The sequence below is a fragment of the Dendrobates tinctorius genome, unplaced genomic scaffold, assembly GCF_039654945.1.
Source record: "Dendrobates tinctorius isolate UK_male_01 unplaced genomic scaffold, ASM3965494v1 ptg000126l, whole genome shotgun sequence".
NCBI classification, from domain to species: Eukaryota; Metazoa; Chordata; class Amphibia; order Anura; family Dendrobatidae; genus Dendrobates; species Dendrobates tinctorius.
The window spans coordinates 2424104-2448279 of record NW_027361794.1 but is presented as its reverse complement, the minus strand read 5'-3'; the positions used below and the strand labels follow the sequence as shown (position 1 = coordinate 2448279).

The following is a 24176-nucleotide window of genomic DNA, read 5'->3' as shown; positions in this document are numbered from 1 at the left end:
CCTCATCACTCTCCTTCTTGGTCAAATAGCCCTTACACAGCCTGGAGGTGTGTTTGGGGTCATTGTCCTGTTGAAAAATAAATGATGGTCCAACTAAACCAAACCGGATGGAATAGCATGCCGCTGCAAGATGCTGTGGTAGCCATGCTGGTTCAGTGTGCCTTCAATTTTGAATAAATCCCCAACAGTGTCACCAGCAAAGCACCTCCACCTCCATGCTTCACGGTGGGAACCAGGCATGTAGAGTCCATCTGTTCACCTTTTCTGCATCGCACAAAGACACGGTGGTTGGAACCAAAGATCTCAAATTTGGACTCATCAGACCAAAGCACAGACTTCCAGTGGTCTAATGTCCATTCCTTGTGTTCTTTAGCCCAAACAAGTCTCTTCTGCTTGTTGCCTGTCCTTAGCAGTGGTTTCCTAGCAGCTATTTTACCATGAAGGCCTGCTGCACAAAGTCTCCTCTTAACAGTTGTTGTAGAGATGTGTCTGCTGCTAGAACTCTGTGTGGCATTGACCTGGTCTCTAATCAGAGCTGCTGTTAACCTGCAATTTCTGAGGCTGGTGACTCGGATGAACTTATCCTCCGCAGCAGAGGTGACTCTTGGTCTTCCTTTCCTGGGGCGGTCCTCATGTGAGCCAGTTTCTTTGTAGCGCTTGATGGTTTTTGCCACTGCACTTGGGGACACTTTCAAAGTTTTTCCAATTTTCAGACTGACTGACCTTCATTTCTTATTGTAATGATGGCCACTCATTTTTCTTTACTTAGCTGCTTTTTTCTTGCCATAATACAAATTCTAGCAGTCTATTCAGTAGGACTCTCAGCTGTGTATCCACCAGACTTCTGCACAACACAACTGATGGTCCCAACCCCATTTATAAGGCAAGAAATCCCACTTATTAAACCTGACAGGGCACACCTGTGAAGTGAAAACCATTTCCGGTGACTACCTCTTGAAGCTCATCAAGAGAATGCCAAGAGCGTGCAAAGCAGTAATCAAAGCAAAAGGTGGCTACTTTGAAGAACCTAGAATATAAGACATACAGTATTTTCAGTTGTTTCACACTTTTTTGTTAATTATATAATTCCACATGTGTTAATTCATAGTTTTGATGCCTTCAGAGTGAATCTACAATTTTCATAGTCATGAAAATAAAGAAAACGCTTTGAAAGAGATGGTGTGTCCAAACTTTTGGTCTGTACTGTAACTTGCATTTATTTGTGATAATAATAGAAATTTGGCGAAAATTTGAAAAGTTTGCAATTTTCAAACTTTGAATTCTTTTGCTCTTAAGTTAGAGAGATGTGTCACGCTAAATAGTTAATAAATAACATTTCCCACATGTCTACTTTACATCAGCACAGTTTTTGAACTAATTTTTTTTGTTAGGAAGTTATAAGGGTTAAAAGTTGACCAGCGATTTCTCATTTTTTACAGGGACCACATTTGAAGTTCCTTTGAGGAGCCTATATGACAAAAAATACTCCAAAGTGACACCATTGTAAATACTGCACCTTTCAAGCTGCTCTAAATCACATTCAAGAAGTTTATTAACCCTTCAGGCGCTTCCCCAGAATTTTTGGAATGTGAAAAAAATGAACATTTAACTTTTTTCACAAAAAAATTACTTTAGATCCAATTTTTTTTTTATTTTCACAAGGGTAACAGATAGGAATGGATGATAAAATTTGAGAAAAGAATAAAACACACTGGCACTCACAGGTAGAAAATGGGCTGAAGCAGCTGGTAGCTGGACAGACTCTGTCCATGTTCTGTCTGAGTAAGCACATAAACAAAAGCTATAAAGAAGGGAGATACCGTGCTATAGCCCTGAATGTAAACTGTATGTTCTGTATAAAATTGAATTAAAAACACATGTGACATGCACAAATGTGAACAAGTCTGTTGGACAATGTTCACACCACCCACTGACCGAAACACAAACAAAAAGCACAGAATGACAAATGTGCAGAAATACCTTGCAGTAAGACATATGACAGTAGTCAGCAAGTGCTGATAAAAGGTAACAACAAATACAGGGTATTTAGTCGATACATTTTTTTGCAAAAAAATGTATGCCAAGGTGCTCCACCTCGTCAAGGTAACCCGTATTGAAGCAGTCCCTATCTAATGGGACCATGGACCCACACAAATATAAAGTATAATGCATAGTTTCAAGGGAGCTCAACAATGGGATGCATGTGGTTCATGGTGCTACACAGATGCAATAAATTTGACGGATGTCCACACTTATAATGTACATGATTTTTCGTAGAAAAACTCCCCCCAGTTGATCCCTGCACAACTCCCCCAATTCATGTCTCCATAGTTGGAGCAAAGTAAATGAAGAGCTCCTCACACAAAAATAGCCCACAGAGCATCTATATTTAAGAGAATAAACGCAACGCGTTTCCCCTCTCACATGACGTTCATCAGGAGTATATATATGTTAGAAAATGCTACTTAGCTTAGTCATGGTGATACACATGTGGTCAAGATTGTTGGTACCCCTCGTTTAATGACCGAAAAACCCATAATGGTCACAGAAATAGCTTGAATCTGACAAATGTAATAATAACTAAAAAAATCTATGATAATGAACAAATGAAAGTCAGACATTGCTTTTCAACCATGCTTCCACAGAATTTAAAAAAAAAATAAAACTCATGGAATGGGCCTGGACAGAAATGATACCCCTGAAAATAATGTGACAAAAGGGACCTGTTAAATCACGGTGTGTTCACTAATTAGCATCACAGGTGTCTACAATCTTGGAATCAGTGAGTGGGCCTGTATATAGGGCTACAGATACTCACTGTGCTGTTTGGTGACATGGTGTGTATCACACTCAACATGGACAAGAGGAAGCGAAGGAGAGAGTTATCTCAGGAGATTAGAAAGAAAATTATACACAAACCTGTTAAAAGGTAAAAGTTATAGGACCATCTCCAAGCAGCTGCTTGTTCCTGTGACTACAGTTGCACATATTATTCAGAAATTTCAGATCCATGGGACTGTAGCAAACCTCCCTGGACATGGCCACAGGAAGAAAATTGATGACAAATCAAAGAGACGGATAATCCGAATGGTAACAAAAGAGCCCAGAAAAACTTCTAAACAGATTAAAGGTGAACTTCAAGCTCAAGGAACATCAGTGTCAGATCGCACCATCCATTGTTGAATGAGCCAAAGTGGACTTCATGGGAGAAGACCAAGGAGAACACCATTGTTGAAAAAAAAAATCATAAAAACGTCATACTGGATTTTGTCAAACTACATGTTGACAAGCCACAAAGCTTCTGGGAGAAAGTCCTATGGACAGATGAGGCAAAAATGGAACTTTTTGGCAAGGCACATCAGCTCTATGTTCACAGATGGAAAAATGAAGCATATCAAGAAAAGAACACAGTCCCTAGTGTGAAACATGGAGGAGGTTCTGTTAAGTTCTGGGGCTGCTTTGCTGCATCTGGTACAGGGTATCTATAATCTGTGCAGGGTACAATGAAATCTTAAGATTTTCAAGGGATTCTAGAGAGAAATGTGCTGCCCAGTGTCAGAAAGCTTGGTCTTAGTTGCAGGTCATGGGTCTTGCAACAGGATAATGACCCAAAACACACAGCTAAAAACATTGGACTTATTCTGAAGTGAGCCCTGACCTAAATCCTATTGAGCATCTTTGGAAAGAGCTGAAATATGCCATCTGGAAAAGGCAACCTTAAAACACGAGACAACTGGAGCAGTTTGCTCTTGAGGAGTGGGCCAAAACACCTGTCGAGAGGTGCAGAAGTCTCATTGATAGCTACAGGAATTGTTTGATTGCAGTGATTGCCTCAAAAGGTTGTGCAACAAAATATTAAGTTAAGGGTACCATCATTTCTGTCCAGGCCTATTTCATGAGTTTTATTTTTTTTTATTCTGTGGAAGCATGGTTGTAAAGTAATGTCTGACTTACATGTGTTCATTTCATAGATTTTTTAGCTATTATTACTTTTGTCAGATTCAAGTTATTTCTGTGACCATTGTGGGTTTTTCTGTCATTAAACGAGGGGTACCAACAATTTTGACCACTTGTGTATGTCAATAGCGATGCGCTCAGTGTACGAATATACTTAAAGTGACAGGATTTCTCATCCATGTACAGGCTCAGACATTCCCATAAAGGGCTCGGAGAAAAGGATTTTGCAGTGAGTATCACAAAAATCCCTATTTCTCCTTCGCCTCATTGGGGGACACAGGACCGTGGGACGTCCTAAAGCAGTCCCTGGGTGGGAAACTGACCCAACGGATTAAGCCATTAGTACCATCTGTCTATAGGTGCGCTACCGCTGCCTGGAGAATCCTTCTGTCCAGACTTGCAGATGCTGAAGCCTGAGTGTGGATATTGTAGTGCTTTGAAAATGTATGTAGACTAGACCAGGTTGCAGCCATGCAAATCTGTTCTGCTGTTGCCTGGTGCCGAAGGGCCCAAGAAGCGTCCACTGCCCATGTGTAGTGTGCCCTGATCCCTGCTGGAATAGGTGTGCCCCTGACGCGGTAAGATTCCTGAATAGCCAAATTAATCCACCTGCGTATGGTCGAATTTGAGGCAGCGAGCCCCTTCCTGCGACCCTCAGGAGCACGAACAGCGTGTCTGTCTGATGAAAAGACGCCGTCCATGATACATACCTCCTGAGGGCTCTCACTAGATCCAACGTATGAAGGGCCTTTTCCACAAGGTGTACTGGTGCTGGGCAAAATGAGGGCAAGACAATGTCTTCGTTAATGTGAGAAGAGGAAACGACCTTTGGCAGAAAAGGAGGGGCCGGTCTGAGAACCACCTTAACCCGGTAAAAGATCAGAAACGGGGCTTGACAGGATAGAGCAGCCAACTCCGAAACCCGCCTGACTGACGTTATAGCAACGATAAAAAACACTTTCCATGAGAGGTAAGTTAATGAGACATACGTGACAACTTGCAGAAGCAAGACCAGGCTCTCTGTGCTGTTGCAATGATAAAATGGCTCCAGCAAAATAACATGTCTATATATCGTGTCAGGATGGTTTCTGTATCCTGATTGGCTGTCGGAATCTACACACATTAAGTTAATTAAGAAAAAAAAAAAAAAAAAAAAACACTCCGCCGCTACCCTCACCTTTACTCGCTCCCTCCGTTCATAAAACAAGTCCCCCCACTCACCACTAACCTAGCCAAAGTCCTAATAAAAGCATTAGTGGAAACATGATCATATAGTGAACTGTGCGTAAATTTTGATGACTTTGAAGAAAAATACTCGGGAATCCAAACACAAATCCAAATGAGCAATGCTTATGCAGAATTTGAGATTGGCAAACGCTTTCCGAACAAGTTCGCTCATCTCTACTCTCCAACATCCACTGCGTGCCAATTTCCGGAAAGTGCCTGTAGAGTCTAAATAGTCACCACTTCATTGATTAATTAACTGAGGGTTATAATTTCCAAAGTGGAGTCACTTATGGGGATTTCTACTGCTTTGGATTTCTGCCATTTTGTCATATTAGGGCTTCTGCAAAAGTGTGTCACATGTTCTCTGGGATCTGCTCCTGTGAAATCTGCTTTTGTCACCAGGCAAGGCCATATTCATTCTGCAGGCCGCACTGTTGATGGAGGTGTCGGAACCAGAAGCTCTAGGTGGCGCAGGCTATGTTCAGTCACTAAGATTAGGATGATGAGGACCAATAGTACAGTCCAGTCTGGCAGTAAGAGAGTGTGTGCTGTCCAGCTGAAGTACTCTGAGCCCTGTTTCAGCCAATTGGAAAGCACCACAACCTTCTAAAGCTCAAGGCATATTGTTGGAGGCTGCCAGACACAGCCATGTTGTTCTCTGGTTCAGTCCCCTCGGTGCTCAGCTCGCGGCTTGTGTATTTGTTTTCTGTTGCGATCCCAGGCCCTTTACTGACTACTCGTGTCTTATGATTTTGTATTTTCTCTGCCCTTCTGGTTCTGACCCAGCTATTTGACTATTCTTCTTGCCATCTCACACCACCGAACAGCTAGTAACACCATCGTTCAAATCTAGGAGTCTCTGTGTAAGTCCAGATCCATGCATATAGGTTAAAGGTTAACCCCTTTCCGACATCAAGCATAATATTACGCCAACGTCGGACACCCTCCCTTTGATGTGTGCTCCGGCGATGAGCCCACATCTTTCTCGGCAAAGGTCAGCTGTTTTGGACAGCTGACATGTGCCCGAAACAGCCATGGCTATTAACCCATTAAATGTCAAACTGAAATCCACCCATCGGTGACCCACATCACATGATCACAGGTCACCGATGGGTTGGCATGACAAGCAGAGGTCTCCTGCAGAGTTGTATGGTTCTCTTTGCCAGCTTGCTATTGCTATGAGCGCTGCCCGGTGGTCGGCACATATAGCAAGTGAGTAATTCTGCAACATACAGGTAATCTGATCATCGCCTGTATGTAGCAGAGCCAATCGGGTTATGGCAGCTTCTAGTCTCCCATGGAGACTATTGAAGCATGCCAAAAGTAAAAAAAAAAAAAAAATAAAGTGTTATTAAAAATGTAAAAAAAATAAAAATTTATAAAAGTTCAAATCATCCTCCTTTTGCCCTATTCAAAATAAAACAATAAAAAAAAATCAAACATACACATATTTAGTATTGCCGAGTTCAGAATTGCCCGATCTATCAATAAAAAAAAGTATTAACCCGATCGCTAAACAGTGTAGAAAGAAAAAAAAGTAAAAAGGCCAGAATTAGGTTTTTTTGTCCGCCATGACATTGCATTAAAATGAAATAACAGGAGATCAAAAGATCATATGTGCACCAAAATGGTATAAATTAAAAAGGTCAGCGCGGCATGTAAAAAAATAAGCCCTCGCCCAACCCGAGATCACGAAAAAAGGAGACAAATGCGGGTATCGGAAAATAGTGCAATTTTTTATTTTTTTTAACAAAGATTGGATTTTTTTCACCACTTAGATAAAAAATAATTAGACATCTTTGGTGTCTATGAACTCATAATGACCTGGAGAAGCATAATTGCAGGTCGGTTTTTAGCATTTAATGAACCTAGTAAAACAACAAAACAAAAAAACAAGTGTGGGATTGCACTTTTTTTGCACTTTCATTGCACATGGATTTTTTTCCCCGTTTTCCAGTACATGATATGTTAAAACTAATAGTGTCATTCAAAAGTACAACTCGTCCTGCAAATAAGTCCACACATGGACATTTTGACCAAAAAATAAAAAAGTTATGGCTCTGGGAAGAAGGGGAGCAAAAAATGAAAATGCAAAACCAATAATACCTCTGGTCGTTAAGGGGTTAAACAACAACTGCAAGAAGGATTTCATCAGCCAAGGTATCATTTTAATCAGTATAACAGTGCTAACTTGACACTGTCTGGGGGATACTCTGCACAATCCTGTTGACAAGTTCACTTTAATGTTGTCGATCATTACAGTAAAGTTTGGCCAGAAAGACTGGACCTGGTCTTGTAGGGACCATATGAGCACATTCAGCAGCACAGAAGGGAGAGAAGGGAGATTCATCCTTCAAGATATCAGGGATCTAGAAAGACAACAGCACCATTACCCTCCACTTTCTCTTACAGGCCCATCATAACATTTTTCTTCAAGTGATTTTCTAACTTGTCAGCACATTCTATGTACACTGTCATTTGGCTTCAAAGTTTACAGATCTGGACAGGTAACGTCATTTAATTTAGATAGGTGGATCTTCAAGGATGTATTTTCTATAGTAGTGCTTTCCATACCCAAAGTCATTTGAACAGTTTTGGGTGGAGTAAAATTTTGTGATCTAAAGGCAAAATCACAATCTCACGATTGTGATATGGCTGGACTTCACCACCGATAAAGCATTTATAACCGGTGTGGTGACTGAGAAGAATTTGTGACTTCCCTGCATTTAGTGGTTACTACTCACCTGCGTAGCCATATGTAGGAATCTCCTCTTTACACCGATCATCACCCCTCACATATGTCTCTGTAGTATTAATATGGGTCAGATCTTCACCCTGAAACAAATATTGTAAAAGTGACAGATGGAGAAGTCCCATCTATGATCAGCTCTAATCCTGCCATCTCCACCGTTCTCATTACACAAGTATAAAGCATATAATACTGGTGGATAAAACAAGACTGAGCACAAGACCTTCACAGCCGTCTACACATCATAGGGGAGATCTCATGACACCTTCTCTCCATCTACCTGATGATCCTGAGGAACATTGGGATCTTCCTGTTTACAATCCTGTGGAAGAAGAGGACGGGGACATCTCTCTGGTGTTGTCCTCTTACTGGATAGATCTGGAGGAAACACATACTGGGACTGAATTTACATACAGATAATTATAGGCCATGTGTATTTAGACCTGTATATTACCTGGTAATGCGAGGGGCTGGGGATCCTCCATCATGACGTCCTTGTACAGATCTTTGTATCCTTCTAAATGCTCCCACTCCTCCATGGAGAAATAGACAGCGACATCCTGACACCTTATAGAAACCTGACACATACAATGATACTGTCATCCCCCTGATTCCTTCATAGCGTTACTGTATAATGTCCCAGCATTCCCAGCAGTGTCACCTCTCCAGTCAGCAGCTCAATCATCTTGTAGGTGAGTTCTAGGATCTTCTGGTCATTGATGTCCTCATGTATCAGGCGGTGAGGTGGAGGCCCTAGGATTGGGCTCAGGGGTCTTCCCCATCCCTCAGACACAGGGTCCTGACAGCGCTCACTAGAGGTCTTCTTCACTACTGTGTAACCCTGGTTATGAAGAGACACATTAATAAATCTCACTACAGACATTTCCAGAGTCCTCACCTCTCCAGTTCTGTCCATCTGTTATTCCCATAGATAAGAATGACGTAATGTGACGTCATCAGAATCTCTCACCTCTCCAGTAAGCCGGAAGAGGATCTCTAGGGTGAGGTGTAATATCCTCTCCGCCATCTTGTCTCTGTCCATATCCATCCTTGATGAGTAAATCAGGAAAATTCTGTTATATAGAAGATCTTCACTGAGAGGATCCGATATTGTAGAGACCTGAATGAGAAGAAGATGAGCCGATGTAACATCATAAAAATCCTGTGTAATAATACAATTACTGAAGATAATAAAGAGATTTATTATTTTATATATATAAAGCAGAAAATCTGTGTATGGTAGGCTGTTGAATACAAAACCACATTTTTCTACTGATCAGAGTGAAATTTTGAATGTCCCGTCTTTAACACCAGACTAAAAATACTGTGAACATTAAAACTCAAAATTTTCCCCCTTCTGAGACCTGGGCCCCAGAATTAAGACTATAGAAATAAAAGGAGAAAATGGGTGTCTGTATGTTGAATGGAAAACCACAGTTTTTGCTCAAAGGGTCTTAAAGATTTAGATGGACAGCGCCCTAAGAGTCACTCTTAGTCTGGTTTCACATTAAAATCCTACTAGCGCACGGCCAGCGCACGGTCTGCGCACCCTATGCTAAAGATAGGGTGCGCAGATCGCATGCAGCCGTGTGCAATAGTAGGAGGCGAAGACCGGATGGGGCGGGGCTTAGCGGCGCCGTGTGCTGCATGTAAAATACGCTAATGTAAAACCAGCCTTAGAGGGGCAGCAACCATATAGGTGGGCAACCTGATAAGTCGCTCTGAAGTCTGTAATTATAGCAACGTCTGTTGCAGAAGTAACTGAGGCCTCATTTATGAGAATTGCATCACAGTAAGATTGTTCTGGTTACCTACAGCAACCATAGTGTAGCTTTCAGCATTGAAGCTGCTGAGGTAAAGTGAAAGCTGGGCTCTGATTGGTTGCTATTGACAACCAGAACAGTCTGACTGTGAGGCAGTCACACATTTTCTGCTTTATATATATAGATTCACCTATTAGATCTCTGACCAGTGTGAGGTGATTACTAGGGGTCATAATAGTAAGGACTGTTTTTTAAAACGCTGGTTAAAAAATTATCATCTATTGGTCAAGTTAATCCAAATGCTAAGAAAGCATTGAAACTCAAAATCCAACCCCCCTTCATGAGATTTGGTCCCCAGAATTAAGACACTAAATTCTGTAATTATAGCAATGGCTGTTATAGAAGTGACTGGGGCCTCATTTATGAGAATTGCCTCACAGTACGGTAGTTTTAGTTACCTATAACATCCAGAGTTCATCTTTCAGCATTGAAGCTGCTGAGGTAAAGTGAAAGCTGAGCTCTGATTGGTTGCTATGGACATCTAGAACAGTCTGACTGTGAGGCAGTCACACATCTGCTTTATATATATAGATTCTCCTATTAGATCTCTGGTCAGTGTGAGGTGATTACTAAGGGTCATAATACTGAGAACTGTTTTTTTAAAATGCCGCCCAAAAAAATGTCCAACTATTGGGCAAGTTAATCCAAATGCTAAGAAAGCAAAACTGACTCAAACAGCTGAGACAAGTGAGCAATGTGAGTCCTGACTTGAAAGGAAATGGATGAGACAGGCTGAATCAAAGGCAGCTGAAACATCTGAGCAACGCGAGCGTCATCTTCAGGAGAAACGGATGAGACAGGATCCAATCAAGGGATGCGGAAACATCTGAACAAAAGGATGAATGTCAAAATTATGTAGTCGGGCTGGCCTGAGTTTGGGAGCGTTTCACTACAACCCAATTCAGGACTATAGGTCACATCTGAACGTCATAATAAGCACAATGGACGTAATATGAGAACATTGTAAAGCAAAAAAGTTTAACTTGGAATCACCTGGTATGTGGTGGTCAAATGGTAAAGTCCATTTACCACCTTCAACTCTACCTCCCAAACCGCTTTTTTCACACATGTCGGGAACAACTCATGAGTCTAAGCATTTACTGCAAATTATTAAAAGATACAATCCATCTTTCCAGATGACCTCCTCTGGTATGACAGCTGGATTTACGGAAGCAGGATTTATAGTGAATTTTGAAATCCAGGGACAAATATATTGCAAAATAGGTTTGATGCTTCCTGTAGCAAATGAAGACCCCAAATTTTTAAAAATTTACTGTTTGGGAGATGAACAGATGTAAGCTGATCGATGTTGTGAAGCCATACCTGAGAGAAAAAAAGACATTGTTTTGCATTTACAAAGATTTTTCCATCAGCTCAATCAGTTAGTAAACCTTTTTATAACAGACTTAGAAACAATGTCAAGTGCCGAATATCAGGTTGTAATAAGAGCAGACAAGACACTGGTTGGTGAGTACATAAGGATTTAACTCTCACAGTGTTAATGAAGGAGCTATTGTAATGGTTGGAAGGTACTTTCTAAGGCGAGATATCATTATTCAGCAACAAAGCGAAAATCTTCAACGTATTCCAGAAACACATAGATCATATGGGTCGAAATTAATGGAGGGGAAAAATAGTAACAAAATCCTCATTGGGGTCTGTTACAAACCCCCAAATATAACAGAAATCATGGAAAGTCTGCTACTAAGGCAGATAGATGAAGCTGCAACCCATAATGAGGTCCTTATTATGGGGGGACTTTAACTACCCGGATATTAACTGGGAAACAGAGACTTGCGAAACCCATAAAGGCAACAGGTTTCTGCTAATAGTCAAGAAAAATTATCTTTCACAGTTGGTGCAGAATCCAACCAGAGGAGCAGCACTTTTAGACCTAATATTATCTAACAGACCTGACAGAACATAACAAATCTGCAGGTTGTTGAGCATCTAGGAAATAGCGACCACAATATTCTACAGTTTCACTTGTCTTTCGCTAGGGGGACATGTCAGGGAGTCACAAAAACACTGAACTTTAGGAAGGCAAAGTTTGACCAGCTTAGAGATGCCCTTAATCTGGATGACTGGGACAATGTCCTCAGAAATAAGAATACAGAAAATAAATGGGAAATGTTTAAGAACATCCTTAATAGGCACTGTAAGCGGTTTATACCTTGTGGGAATAAAAGGACAAGAAATAGGAAAAACCCAATGTGGCTAAACAAAAAAGTAAGAGGGGCAATTAACAGTAAAAAGAAAGCATTTACACTACTAAAGCAGGATGGCACCGTTGAAGCTCTAAAAAACTATAGGGAGAAAAATACTGTCATGATAGTAGGAATATGCTCATATCCTAAGCACACATCCAGAACCTTCCATGGCATTTACTGACACACACTTTCCTTCCCTCTCATTAGGTCTGTGTAAAGTACACACGCTGTAGCAACGATCCCCCATACAGCCCCCCTTCGCCTTGCGCACGGCAGCTTTTCTTATCACTCAGAATTACACAAGCAGGCTATCGCCCACCTTGTCACCCCTCCCTCGAGAATGTGTTGTGAGCAGACCATTCAGCCTTGTGCAAAAGCACATGGTCTTGGGGAATCTCTATGTTCCTGCAAACTTCATTATCCTAACACCGATTATTATCCATAGAGGCAGTGCAAATACATTTCTGACATCTACATTGGTAGAGCTCCCAGCCGGTGGGTTTTGAAACTTCAGCGTCCAGCAGGAGCTGAGATACGGATTGCTGCTTAATCGGGTCATGCATCCACTTCATGTTTGGACTTAAAAGAAAACTAATTTCAGAACAAGAATATTAATCATCCCACCGCCGCTCTACGAGGTTTCCACCCAGAGATATGGAAGTAATAAGGTTTTTGGTATCGGCTGAAAAGGGGAGTACATTCCATAGCTCCACCCACTCAGTGAGGTTATGAACAGATGGTATAACATTAGGGAGCCGAGCAAGGAGGGTGTCATTTGAATGGGGAACTAGCTACGAGAAGCTGTGCAAGTTGACCAGTTACTTGGCTTGCCAGTAACTGAAACACGTAAGCTAACCTTTAAACCATCTTTACTTTGTAATTGTTTGTACATATTGTAATTGTCTCATTTGCAATACCTTTTTATATTTCTATTTTTGTAAACACTACCAATTTCATTTTGGAGTAAAAGCTATAAAATATTTACTAGTTTGGTTTTCCTTGCTTTAATAACTTATTACCACCACCTCCAAACTAAGTCAATGCTACTGATTGGGTTGCCTCCTGACCCATTATTAATCATAAAATTAGGAGCTGGTGGCAGCAAAGTGTTCTGGGTTATTGGGGAGACCCTGGCAGTGACGGACGGAGATTTATAAGTGTATTTCCTGCCTGAGACTGAGAATAGTCATACAGTCCTCACTGCAGAGTGTCCAATAGCCAGTACACAGCAAGGCAGCCATTTTGGCAACTACTTATCCTAGATGTAGTTCCCTGACTGACCTGAGGGTAAGGGGGGCACCAGAGAGCTGCAAGTTCTAAACCGGAACTGGAAAATGGGATAAAATAAATCCCCCTGATGAACTGGGGGCATCCAAATACCCCCAGTTCATGACAAATACTTTATCTAAAAAACTAATTAAAGCCGCCAAAAGGGAAACAAAAGCACATTGCTAACAAGAGTAAAACTAATCCCAAACTGTTCTTCAACTATATCAATAGTAAAAGAATCATAAGTGAAAGTGTAGGCCCCTTAAAAAAAATTGTGAGGAAAAAATGGTTGTAGATTACGAGGGAAAAGCTAATACAGTTGTGGCCAAAAGTATTGACACCCCTGCAATTCTGTCAGATAATACTCAGTTTCTTCCTGAAAATGATTGCAAACACAAATTCTTTGGTATTATTATCTTCATTTAATGTGTCTTAAATGAAAAAACACAAAAAGAATTGTCCTAAAGCCAAATTGGATATAATTCCACACCAAACATAAAAAGAGGGTGGACAAAAGTATTGTTACTGTTCGAAAAATCATGCGATGCTTCTCTAATTTGTGTAATTAACAGCACCTGTAACTTACCTGTGGCACTTAACAGGTGTTGGCAATAACTAAATCAAACTTGCAGCCAGCTGACATGGATTAAAGTTGACTCAACCTCTGTCCTGTGTCCTTGTGTGTACCACATTGAGCATGGAGAAAAGAAAGAAGACCAAAGAACTGTCTGAGGACTTGAGAAACCAAATTGTGAGGAAGCATGAGCAATCTCAAGGCTACAAGTCCCTCTCCAAAGACCTGAATGTTCCTGTGTCTACCGTGCGCAGTGTCATCAAGAAGTTTAAAGCCCATGGCTGTTATGGATGAGTCACCGAAGGAGGAAAAAACAAAAATAATAGCTAAGTCCAGAAAACCAGAGAAGTTGGAAGCTATCGGATTGCAGACCCCTGAACCTATCCACAACAACTAGCAGTAGCCGTGGGGGGTTCCTACGGTGCCCTAGACCCCTCGATCACAGCCGGAGAATTAAATTAGCCTAAAGACAGAAAGGGGAAATCTAAACTGCCACAGAGCAGCCCCCAAAGCAATAGGCAGCCCCCAACATATAATGACTGTGAAGCAAGATGAAAAAACACTAACACAGATAGAAAGATAGGTTGAGCAAATGATGGGGCCCAAGCTAACTAAATAGGACAGGATAGAAAAGCTGCTGTCTGCAATCCGCAAAAACCCTATCCAAAAATGAACCAACAGACTGATAGGAAAAACAGGCCCTGAAGTCGCTAGGCTTCAAAAAGACTATATCAGCACTCAGGTATATTCTGAAGACAGAGCCAGAGATCAACAGATCAGAGACAAAAATGGAATTCAGCTCACCCCCGGCCGGGGATGGCTGAACTCCAAAAAAAAGGCAAACAAAACCAGAACTAAAGTGTACAAAAGGCAGAGCAAAACTTAGCTTTGAGAAGCAGAAATCAGACTGGTCTCCAAGAATCCAGCAGGAAAATCACCGGCAAGGCAGCAGGGCGTCGGCTGCCTTATATCCAGTCATCAGTTCCTGTGACCCAGTCATCATCTACCTGCTCAGCTGTTTGGTAATCAGCCTCACTACCTTCCTTCGCCAGAAGAGGGAGTTCATCAGACCTCACTGGTGAAGGGAAAAATGAACTCACAACAGTACCTCCCCCTTGAGGAGGGGGTCACCGAACCCTCATCCATGCCACCAGGGCGATCAGGGTGAGCCCGATGAAAGGCACGCACCAATCTTTTGGCATGAATATCAGAGGCAGAGACCCAGGAATTATCCTCCTGACCATAACCCTTCCACTTAACCAAATACTGGAGTCTCCGTCTAGCCAGACGGGAATCCAGTATCTTCTCTACCTCATACTCCATGTTACCTTCAACCAATACAGGGTCAGGAGGTGCCACCCAAGGAACTACTGGTTCAACAAACCTCTTCAACAAGGACTTATGGAACACATTATGAATCTTAAACGTGACAGGAAGAGCCAACTGAAAAGAGACCGGATTAATAATCTCCAAAATCTTGTAAGGTCCAATAAATCTAGGCTTAAACTTAGGAGAAGCCACCTTCATAGCGATATTTTTTGATGGCAACCAAACCATATCACCCACCTTAAACTGGGGACCAATGGTCCTATGCCGGTTGGAAAACCGCTGGGCCTTTTCCTGGGAGAGAGACAACTTATCCACCACTTGGTCCCAGATCTGGTGCATTCTCTCCACCACCGTGTCAACACCTGGGCAGGCAGAAGGCTCCACCTGCCCTGAAGAAAATCGAGGATGAAACCCAAAGTTACAAAAAAAAGGTGACATCAAAGTGGCAGAACTAGCTCTATTATTTAAAGCAAATTCGGCCAAGGGCAAAAATGAAACCCAATCATCCTGATCAGCCGAAATAAAACATCTCAAATACGACTCCAAGGTCTGGTTTGTTCTCCTCTGCGTTTCACCCTCAGACCAACGGGCAGACGGAGGGAAGGACAACTGAATTCCCAGCTTGGAACAGAAAGTCCTCCAAAATCTAGACACAAATTGAACTCCTCTGTCAGACACAATGTTCTCAGGAATCCCGTGCAAGCGAACTACCTGTTGCAAAAACAAGGACACCAACTCAGAGGAAGATGGCAACTTAGGGAGTGGTACAAGATGGACCATCTTAGAGAATCTATCACAAATCACCCAAATAACGGTCATTCTCTGAGAGACAGGCATATCAGAGATAAAATCCATTGAAATATGGGTCCATGGCCTCTTGGGCACAGGCAAAGGCATCAACAACCCACTAGAGCGAGAACAAGGTTTAGATCGGGAGCAAGTCCCACAGGACTGCACAAAATTCCTGACATCACGAGACAAGGCGGGCCACCAAAAAGACTGACTCACCAGATCTCTAGTACCAAAAATACCTGGATGACCAGCCAATGCAGAGCAATGAACTTCAGACATCACTCTCTTCCTCCACTGGTCAGGAACATACAACTTTCCACTGGGACAACGCTCAGGTTTGTCCTCCTGAAACTCTTCCAGAGCACGTCTCAAATCGGGCGAGATGGCAGAAAGAACTACCCCCTCGCCTAAGATGGTAGCAGGCTTGGTCACAACAGGAGAATCAGCAAAGAAACTCCTAGAGAGGGCGTCTGCCTTGACATTCTTAGTGCCAGGAAGAAAAGAGACCACAAAATCAAAACATGTGAAAAACAAAGCCCACCTAGCCTGTCTAAGATTCAAGCGTTTGGCCGACTCCTGGTAAATCAAATTCTTGTTGTCAGTAAGGACCACGACCTGGTGTTTAGCTCCCTCCAACCAATGTCTCCACTCCTCAAATGCCCATTTCATGGCCAACAGTTCCCGATTCCCCACATCATAGTTACGTTCGGATGGGGAGAACTTTCAGGAAAAAAAAGCACAGGGATTCATTTTAGATGTCACAGGATCTTTTTGGGACAAAACAGCTCCTGCACCAATCTCAGAGGCGTCCACCTCTACCTGAAACGGGATTGAGACATCAGGTTGCCGCAGAACCGGAGCAGAAGTGAATCTTCGCTTCAGCTCCTGAAAGGAAGAAACAGCCTCCGGAGACCAATTCAGCACATCAGCACCCTTCTTAGTCAAATCAGTCAATGGCTTGGCAATACTAGAAAAATTAGCTATAAATTTCCGATAAAAATTAGCAAAACCCAAAAACTTCTGGAGGGCCTTCAAAGAAGTGGGCTGAAACCAATCATAAATGACCTGTACCTTGGCCGGGTCCATTTCAATAGTTGACGGAGACAAAATGAATCCCAAAAATGAAATCCTCTGTACCCCAAAAAGGTATTTCGATCCCTTGACATACAGGGAATTCTCCCTCAAAATCCGGAGCACAGTCCGAACATGTTCCACATGAGAGTCCCAATCCTTGGAAAAGATCAAAATATCATCCAGATAGATAATCAAAAATTTATTCACAAAGTCTCGGAAAATATCGTTCATGAAGGATTGGAAGACAGAAGGGGCATTAGTAAGCCCAAAAGGCATCAACAGGTACTCAAAATGTCCCTCCGGAGTATTAAACGCAGTCTTCCATTCATCCCCATGCTTAATGCGAATAAGATTATACGCCCCCCCTGAGGTCAAGCTTGGTAAACCAGCAAGCACCTTTAACTCTGGAGAATAGATCAGAAATCAGGGGTAACAGATACTGATATTTAACAGTAATTTTGTTGAGGGCATGATAGTCAATACAAGGCCTTAATGAACCATCTTTTTTAGCCACGAAAAAAACCCCAGCACCTAAGGGTGAAGAGGATGGTCTAATATGACCCTTCTCCAACGACTCCTTAATATAGGATCACATAGCCTCGTGCTCGGGTACAGATAAATTGAAAAGCCGACCCTTGGGAAATTTACACCCCGGGCTCAGCTCAATTGCACAGTCATAACTCCTATGAGGAGGCAAAGACGCAGACTCATTCTCACTAAATACATCATAAAAGTCAGCCAAATAGTCAGGAACATCATGCGACTGGGGAGAGGTGGAGAAAACAGGAGCATCACTAAGGGCACACCGACAACCCCAATTCACCACAGACACAGATTTCCAATCCAAAACTGGATTATGGATTTGCAACCAGGGAAACCCCAGAACAATGGTATCATGCAAATTATGCAACACCAAAAATCTGCAATTTTCTTGATGGTCTGGGGCGACCCGCATTACCACCTGGGTCCAAAACTGAGGTTTATTTTTCGCCAAAGGAGTCACATCAATACCCCTCAAAGGGATAGGTGTCCGCAAAGGCATCATAGGAAATCCACAACGTTTAGCAAAATCCAAGTCCATCAGGTTCAGAGCTGCTCCCGAATCCACAAAAGCCTTGGCGGAAAATGTGGACAGGGAGCAGATCGGAGTAATTGCCAGAAGAAACTTAGGTTGAACACCACCCACAGAAAACGTGTGAGCACAACGTTTCTCTCGTTTAGGGCAGACAGAAATAATATGCGAGGCATCTCCACAAAAAAACCACAGCTTATTATGCCTTCTGAACTCCTGACGTTGCGCCCTGGACAAAACTCTATCACATTGCATAGGTTCAGACATTTGTTCAACAGGTGGCAACACCTCTCGTAATGTCTTGCGTTCACGCAAGCGCCGATCAACCTGAATGGCTAATGACATAGAATCGTCAAGACCAGAGGGAACAGGAAATCCCACCATAGTATCTTTTACGGTTTCTGACAAACCTTTCCGAAAGAGAGCTGCCAAGGCATCATCATTCCAGGTAGTAAGGACCGCCCACTTTCGGAATTTTTGACAGTACAACTCTGCAGAATCCCGACCCTGGCTCAATGCCAACAGGGCCTTTTCAGCCTGATCAATAGCATTAGGTTCATCATACAACAACCCCAAGGTTTGAAAAAATGCATCCACATTATTTAGAATAGGATCATCAGGCTTCAAAGAAAACGCCCAATCCTGGGGATCGCCGCGCAGCAAAGAGATGACAATCTTAACCTGCTGCGCGGAGTTCCCCGACGAGTTAGGCTTCAAGGCAAAAAATAATTTACTATTATTCTTGAAATTCAAAAATTTAGACCGATCCCCAAAAAACACATCAGGAGTGGGGATATTTGGTTCAGCAGCATGTGAATGAGTAAGATAGGCGGAAATTCCCCGCACTTCCGCAGCGAGCTGCTCCACACGATCAGACAATTGCTTCATCTCCATTGAGAGAAAAAAAAAATTCCCCCTACGGCCTCAGAGATATAGAGGAAAAAATATACACAAAGAAATTCTGACACCTTTTTTTTTTTTTTACAATTCTTTCCTGCTATTGAGTACCCTTGGATCTGTGATTCTGTTATGGATGAGTCACCGAAGGAGGAAAAAACAAAAATAATAGCTAAGTCCAGAAAACCAGAGAAGTTGGGAGCAATCGGATTGCAGACCCCTGAACCTATCCACAACAACTAGCAGTAGCCGTGGGGGGTTCCTATGGTGCCCTAGACCCCTCGATCACAGCTGGAGAATTAAATTAGCCTAAAGACAGAAAGGGGAAATCTAAACTGCCACAGAGCAGACCCCAAAGCAATAGGCAGCCCCCAACATATAATGACTGTGAAGCAAGATGAAAAAACACTAACACAGATAGAAAGATAGGTTGAGCAAATGATGGGGCCCAAGCTAACTAAATAGGACAGGATAGAAAAGCTGCTGTCTGCAATCCGCAAAAACCCTATCCAAAAATGAACCAACAGACTGATAGGAAAAACAGGCCCTGAAGTCGCTAGGCTTCAAAAAGACTATATCAGCACTCAGGTATATTCTGAAGACAGAGCCAGAGATCAACAGATCAGAGACAAAAATGGAATTCAGCTCACCCCCGGCCGGGGATGGCTGAACTCCAAAAAAAAGGCAAACAAAACCAGAACTAAAGTGTACAAAAGGCAGAGCAAAACTTAGCTTTGAGAAGCAGAAATCAGACTGGTCTCGAAGAATCCAGCAGGAAAATCACCGGCAAGGCAGCAGGGCGTCGGCTGCCTTATATCCAGTCATCTGTTCCTGTGACCCAGTCATCATCTACCTGCTCAGCTGTTTGGTAATCAGCCTCACTACCTTCCTTCGCCAGAAGAGGGAGTTCATCAGACCTCACTGGTGAAGGGAAAAATGAACTCACAACACATGGCACTGTGGCTAACCTCCCTAGATGTGGACGGAAAAGAAAAATTTACAAGAGATTTCAACGCAAGATTGTGCGGATGTTGGATAAGGTACCTCGACTAACATCCAAACAAGTTCAAGCTGCCCTGCAGTCCGAGGGTAAAACAGTGTCAACCCGTACTATCTGTCGGCATCTGAATGAAAAGGGACTGTATGGTAGGAGACCCAGGAAGACCCCACTTCTTCCCCCGAGACATAAAAAAGCCAGGCTGGAGTTTGCCAAAACTTACCTGAAAAAGCCTAAAACATTTTGGAAGAATGTTCTCTGGTCAGATGAGACAAAAGTAGATCTTTTTGGGCAAAGGCATCAACATATAGTTTACAGGAGAAAAAAAGAGGCATTCAAAGAAAAGAACACGGTCCCTACAGTCAAACATGGCAGAGGTACCCTGATGTTTTGGGGTTGCTTTGCTGCCTCTGGCACTGGACTGCTTGACCGTGTGCATGGCATTATGAAGTCTGAAGACTACCAACAAATTTTGCAGCATAGTGTAGGGCCCAGTGTGAGAAAGCTGGGTCTCCCTCAGAGGTCATGGGTCTTCCAGCAGGACAATGACCCAAAACACACTTCAAAAAGCACTAGAAAATGGTTTGAGAGAAAGCACTGGAGACTTCTAAGGTGGCCAGCAATGAGTCCAGACCTGAATCCCATAGAACACCTGTGGAGAGATCTAAAAATGGCAGTTTGGAGAAGGCACCCTTCAAATATCAGGGACCTGGAGCAGTTTGCCAAAGAAGAATGGTCTAAAATTCCAGCAGAGCATTGTAAGAAACTCATTGATGGTTACCGGAAGCGGTTGGTCGCAGTTATTTTGGCTAAAGGTTGTGCAACCAAGTATTAGGCTGAGGGTGCCAATACTTTTGTCTGGCCCATTTTTGGAGTTTTGTGTGAAATGATCAATGTTTTGCTTTTTGCTTCATTTTCTTTTGTGTTTTTTCATTTAAGACAAATTAAATGAAGATAATAATACCAAAGAATTTGTGTTTGCAATCATTTTCAGGAAGAAACTGAGTATTATCTGACAGAATTGCAGGGGTGTCAATACTTTTGGTCACAACTGTATATTAATCACCTTCTTCTCCACAGTATACAGCGAAATGCTGAGAGACAAAACCCTAAATAAAGGGTCACCAATCTTACCCAAGAAGATATGCGAAACCGGCTAAATAAGATTAAAATAGATAAATCTCCGGGTCCGGGTGGCATACACCCACGAGTACTAAGAGACCTAAGTAATGTAATAGACAAACCATTATTTCTTATATTTAGGGACTCTATAGCGACGGGGTCTGCTCCATAGGACTGGCGCATAGCAAATGTGGTACTAATATTCAAAAAGGGCTCTAAAAGTGAACCTGGAAATTATAGGCCAGTAAGTCTAACCTCTATTGTTGGTAAAATATTTGAAGGGTTTCTGAGGGATGTTATTCTGGATTATCTCAATGAGAATAACTGTGTAACTCCATATCAGCATGGGTTTATGAGGAATCGCTCCTGTGAAACCAATCTAATCAGCATTTATGAATAGGTGAGCTATAGACTGGACCAAGGTGAGTCATTGGACGTGGTGTATCTTGATTTTTCCAAAGCGTTTGATACCGTGCCACACAAGATGTTGGTACACAAAATGAGAATGCTGGGTCTGGGGGAAAATGTGTGTAAATGGGTAAGTAACTGGCTTAGTGATAGAAAGCAGAGGGTGGTTATAAATGGTATATTCTCTAACTGGGTCACTGTGACCAGTGGGGTACCGCAGGGGCCTACTGTATTCTCTTCAACATATTTAATAACGATCTGGTAGAAGGTTTAACAGTAAAATATCAATATTTGCAGATGATACAATACAAGAGAAGATAGTATTTTGCTACAGATGGATCAGGATAAGTTGGAAACTTGGGCCGAAAGGTGGCAGACGCCATTTAACGATAATAAATGTAAGGTTATACACATGGGAAGAAGGACCTATATCACTTTTACTCATAAAAAGATGTAAATCGATCAATTAGCCACAAAGCTATAAATAAATGTAAAATGGCCATATAAATTGATGTGCTTTCAAAATAGGCGCTGCAGCGCCTATTTTGAAAGCACATCTATTTATATGGCCATTTTACATTCATTTATAGCTTTGTGGGTGGTTGATCGATTTACATCTTTTTATGAGTAAAAGTGATATAGGTCGGATTCTACTACAGGAGATTTGGTATCATTAAGTACTTTTTATTAATATTATATCCTGCATTGATTGAAAAAAGTGATTTTTTTTTTTAAGTAGCCTTATTTATTATATTTGTATTCTAGGGCATATATATGCATAATTGCAGGGAGGTATGCCAAAAGCATGGTCTGATGGAAGATGATCCACACTGGGATATGACATTGCAGGAGGCGTCCCTCACTCGCTTTCCACCTCACCCTCGAAGCCTGGTCCCTATAATAACTCCAACCTGTGCACCTTCCAATCCCCGGGCTCTATGGGACAAATACAGAGAATATCCTAGAGAAGATATTCATAGAGAGCACAGAAGAGGTAATCCGGACCTAGACATAAATGTCACTGCCGACATATTCACCAAAGTCCTCCTGACTCCAGAAGAAAGGAGCGAATGTATCAGTAGTAAAGCTCTTATAGGGTTACCGGCACCAGCTCCACCGGACTCCGGGGTTATGGGCAGAGATATTCTGAGAGAAAAGCCGTGATTTGGAAATGATGTAAGAATTTGCACCATTATACAGTGCTGTGCAAATTAATTAACCAGTTAAAACTGGTTTGAACCACTGACTGGTAACCAACGTACGATTTTACTTAAAAAAATGCTTTATCCCAATTAATTTGCATAGCACTGTATAAGCCTCTTTTGGTGATGAGCACAGATTGGAGGATTTGGCAATTATGGCTTAGATTCCAAGTGGAAATGGGAGACCGTTTTTCCTTGTTGCCCCAGGAGGTTCCAGGAAAACAATCTTCACTAATTTGCTTCTTGCAGAAATTCTCTCAATCAGTAACATTGCTCCGGCCACTGCATCTTCTGGGATTGTGGTCACTCTCTTAGATGGAGGCCGCACGGCTCATTCAGCACTAGGATTGCCCCTGAATCTAGCGCTCTTGGAAACTCCCATTTGTAATATCCAGGGCCCGATCAGCAAAGGGGGCCCGCATCGTGCCCAGTCACCTCTACCCATCGGGCCCCACTGCCCCGTCCCCAGCGGCAGAATCCTGCCGATCAAGTAACTGAACCTGCATCTAGGACACAGGTTCAGTTACTCCATTGCCGTGCGGACCCTCATGGCAATAGTTAAAGCTGCCAGCCAATCGGAAGCTGGCAGCTGACGTCAGCAAGCACGTTACCGGGTTCTGATATCATTGTCAGTCGCCGTCGAGTGCGCGCATTCTCGTTGGGACAAGATCGCTCGCCGCTGGAGAGCGTCAAGAAAGAAGGTGTTTTTTTTTTTAAATTAATATTGAAAGCGGCAAGCCGAGCCCGGCAGGATGGAGACGGGGCAGGATTGGAGATACTGGGGGCAGGATGGAGATGGGCAGGATTAGAGACACTGGGGGCAGGATGGAGACATGGCAGGATGGAGACTGGGCAGGATTGGGGCAGGATTGCAGACAATGGGGGCAGGATGGAGACGGGCAGGATTGAAGACACTGGGGCAGGATGGAAACGGGGCATGATTGGAGACAAAGGGCAGGATTGGAGATACAGGGGGCATGATTGGAGACACAGGGGGCAGAATAGAAACACAGGGGACATGATTGGAAGCACAGGGGGCAGGATTGGAGACACGGGGGCAGGATTGGAGACACGGGGCAGGATTGGAGACTCTAGGGGCAGGACTGGAGACACTGGGGGCAGGATTGGAGACACAGGGGGCATGATTGGAGACGAGTCAGAATGAAAGACATGGGGGCATGATTGGAGACACAGGGGGCATGATTGGAGACACTGGGCAGAATGGATACGGGGCATGATTGGAGACACAGGGGGCAGAATGAAAGACGGGGGCAGGATTGGAGACACTGGGGGCAGGGTTGGAGACACTGGGGGCAGGTTTGGAGACAGATGGGGCAGGGTTGGAGACAGATGGGGCAGGATCATGGGGCAGGATGGATACGATGGAGACAGATGGGGAGATCATATGGGGCAGAATGGATGCTCATGAGGGCGGGATGGGAGAACATATGGCTGAAGACAGGAATGAGACACA

General features: G+C 42.9%; 1 protein-coding gene across 1 annotated transcript in view; it reads right to left on the bottom strand.

The window, feature by feature from the left end:
- Positions 1-24176, bottom strand: part of LOC141047270 (uncharacterized) — a 74075-nt gene that overhangs the window by 8976 nt on the left and 40923 nt on the right. The window contains exon 8 of the mRNA XM_073542276.1: positions 1791-1801. Coding sequence (XP_073398377.1) covers positions 1791-1801 — 11 coding nt within the window. The remainder of the gene's footprint in view (positions 1-1790; positions 1802-24176) is intronic.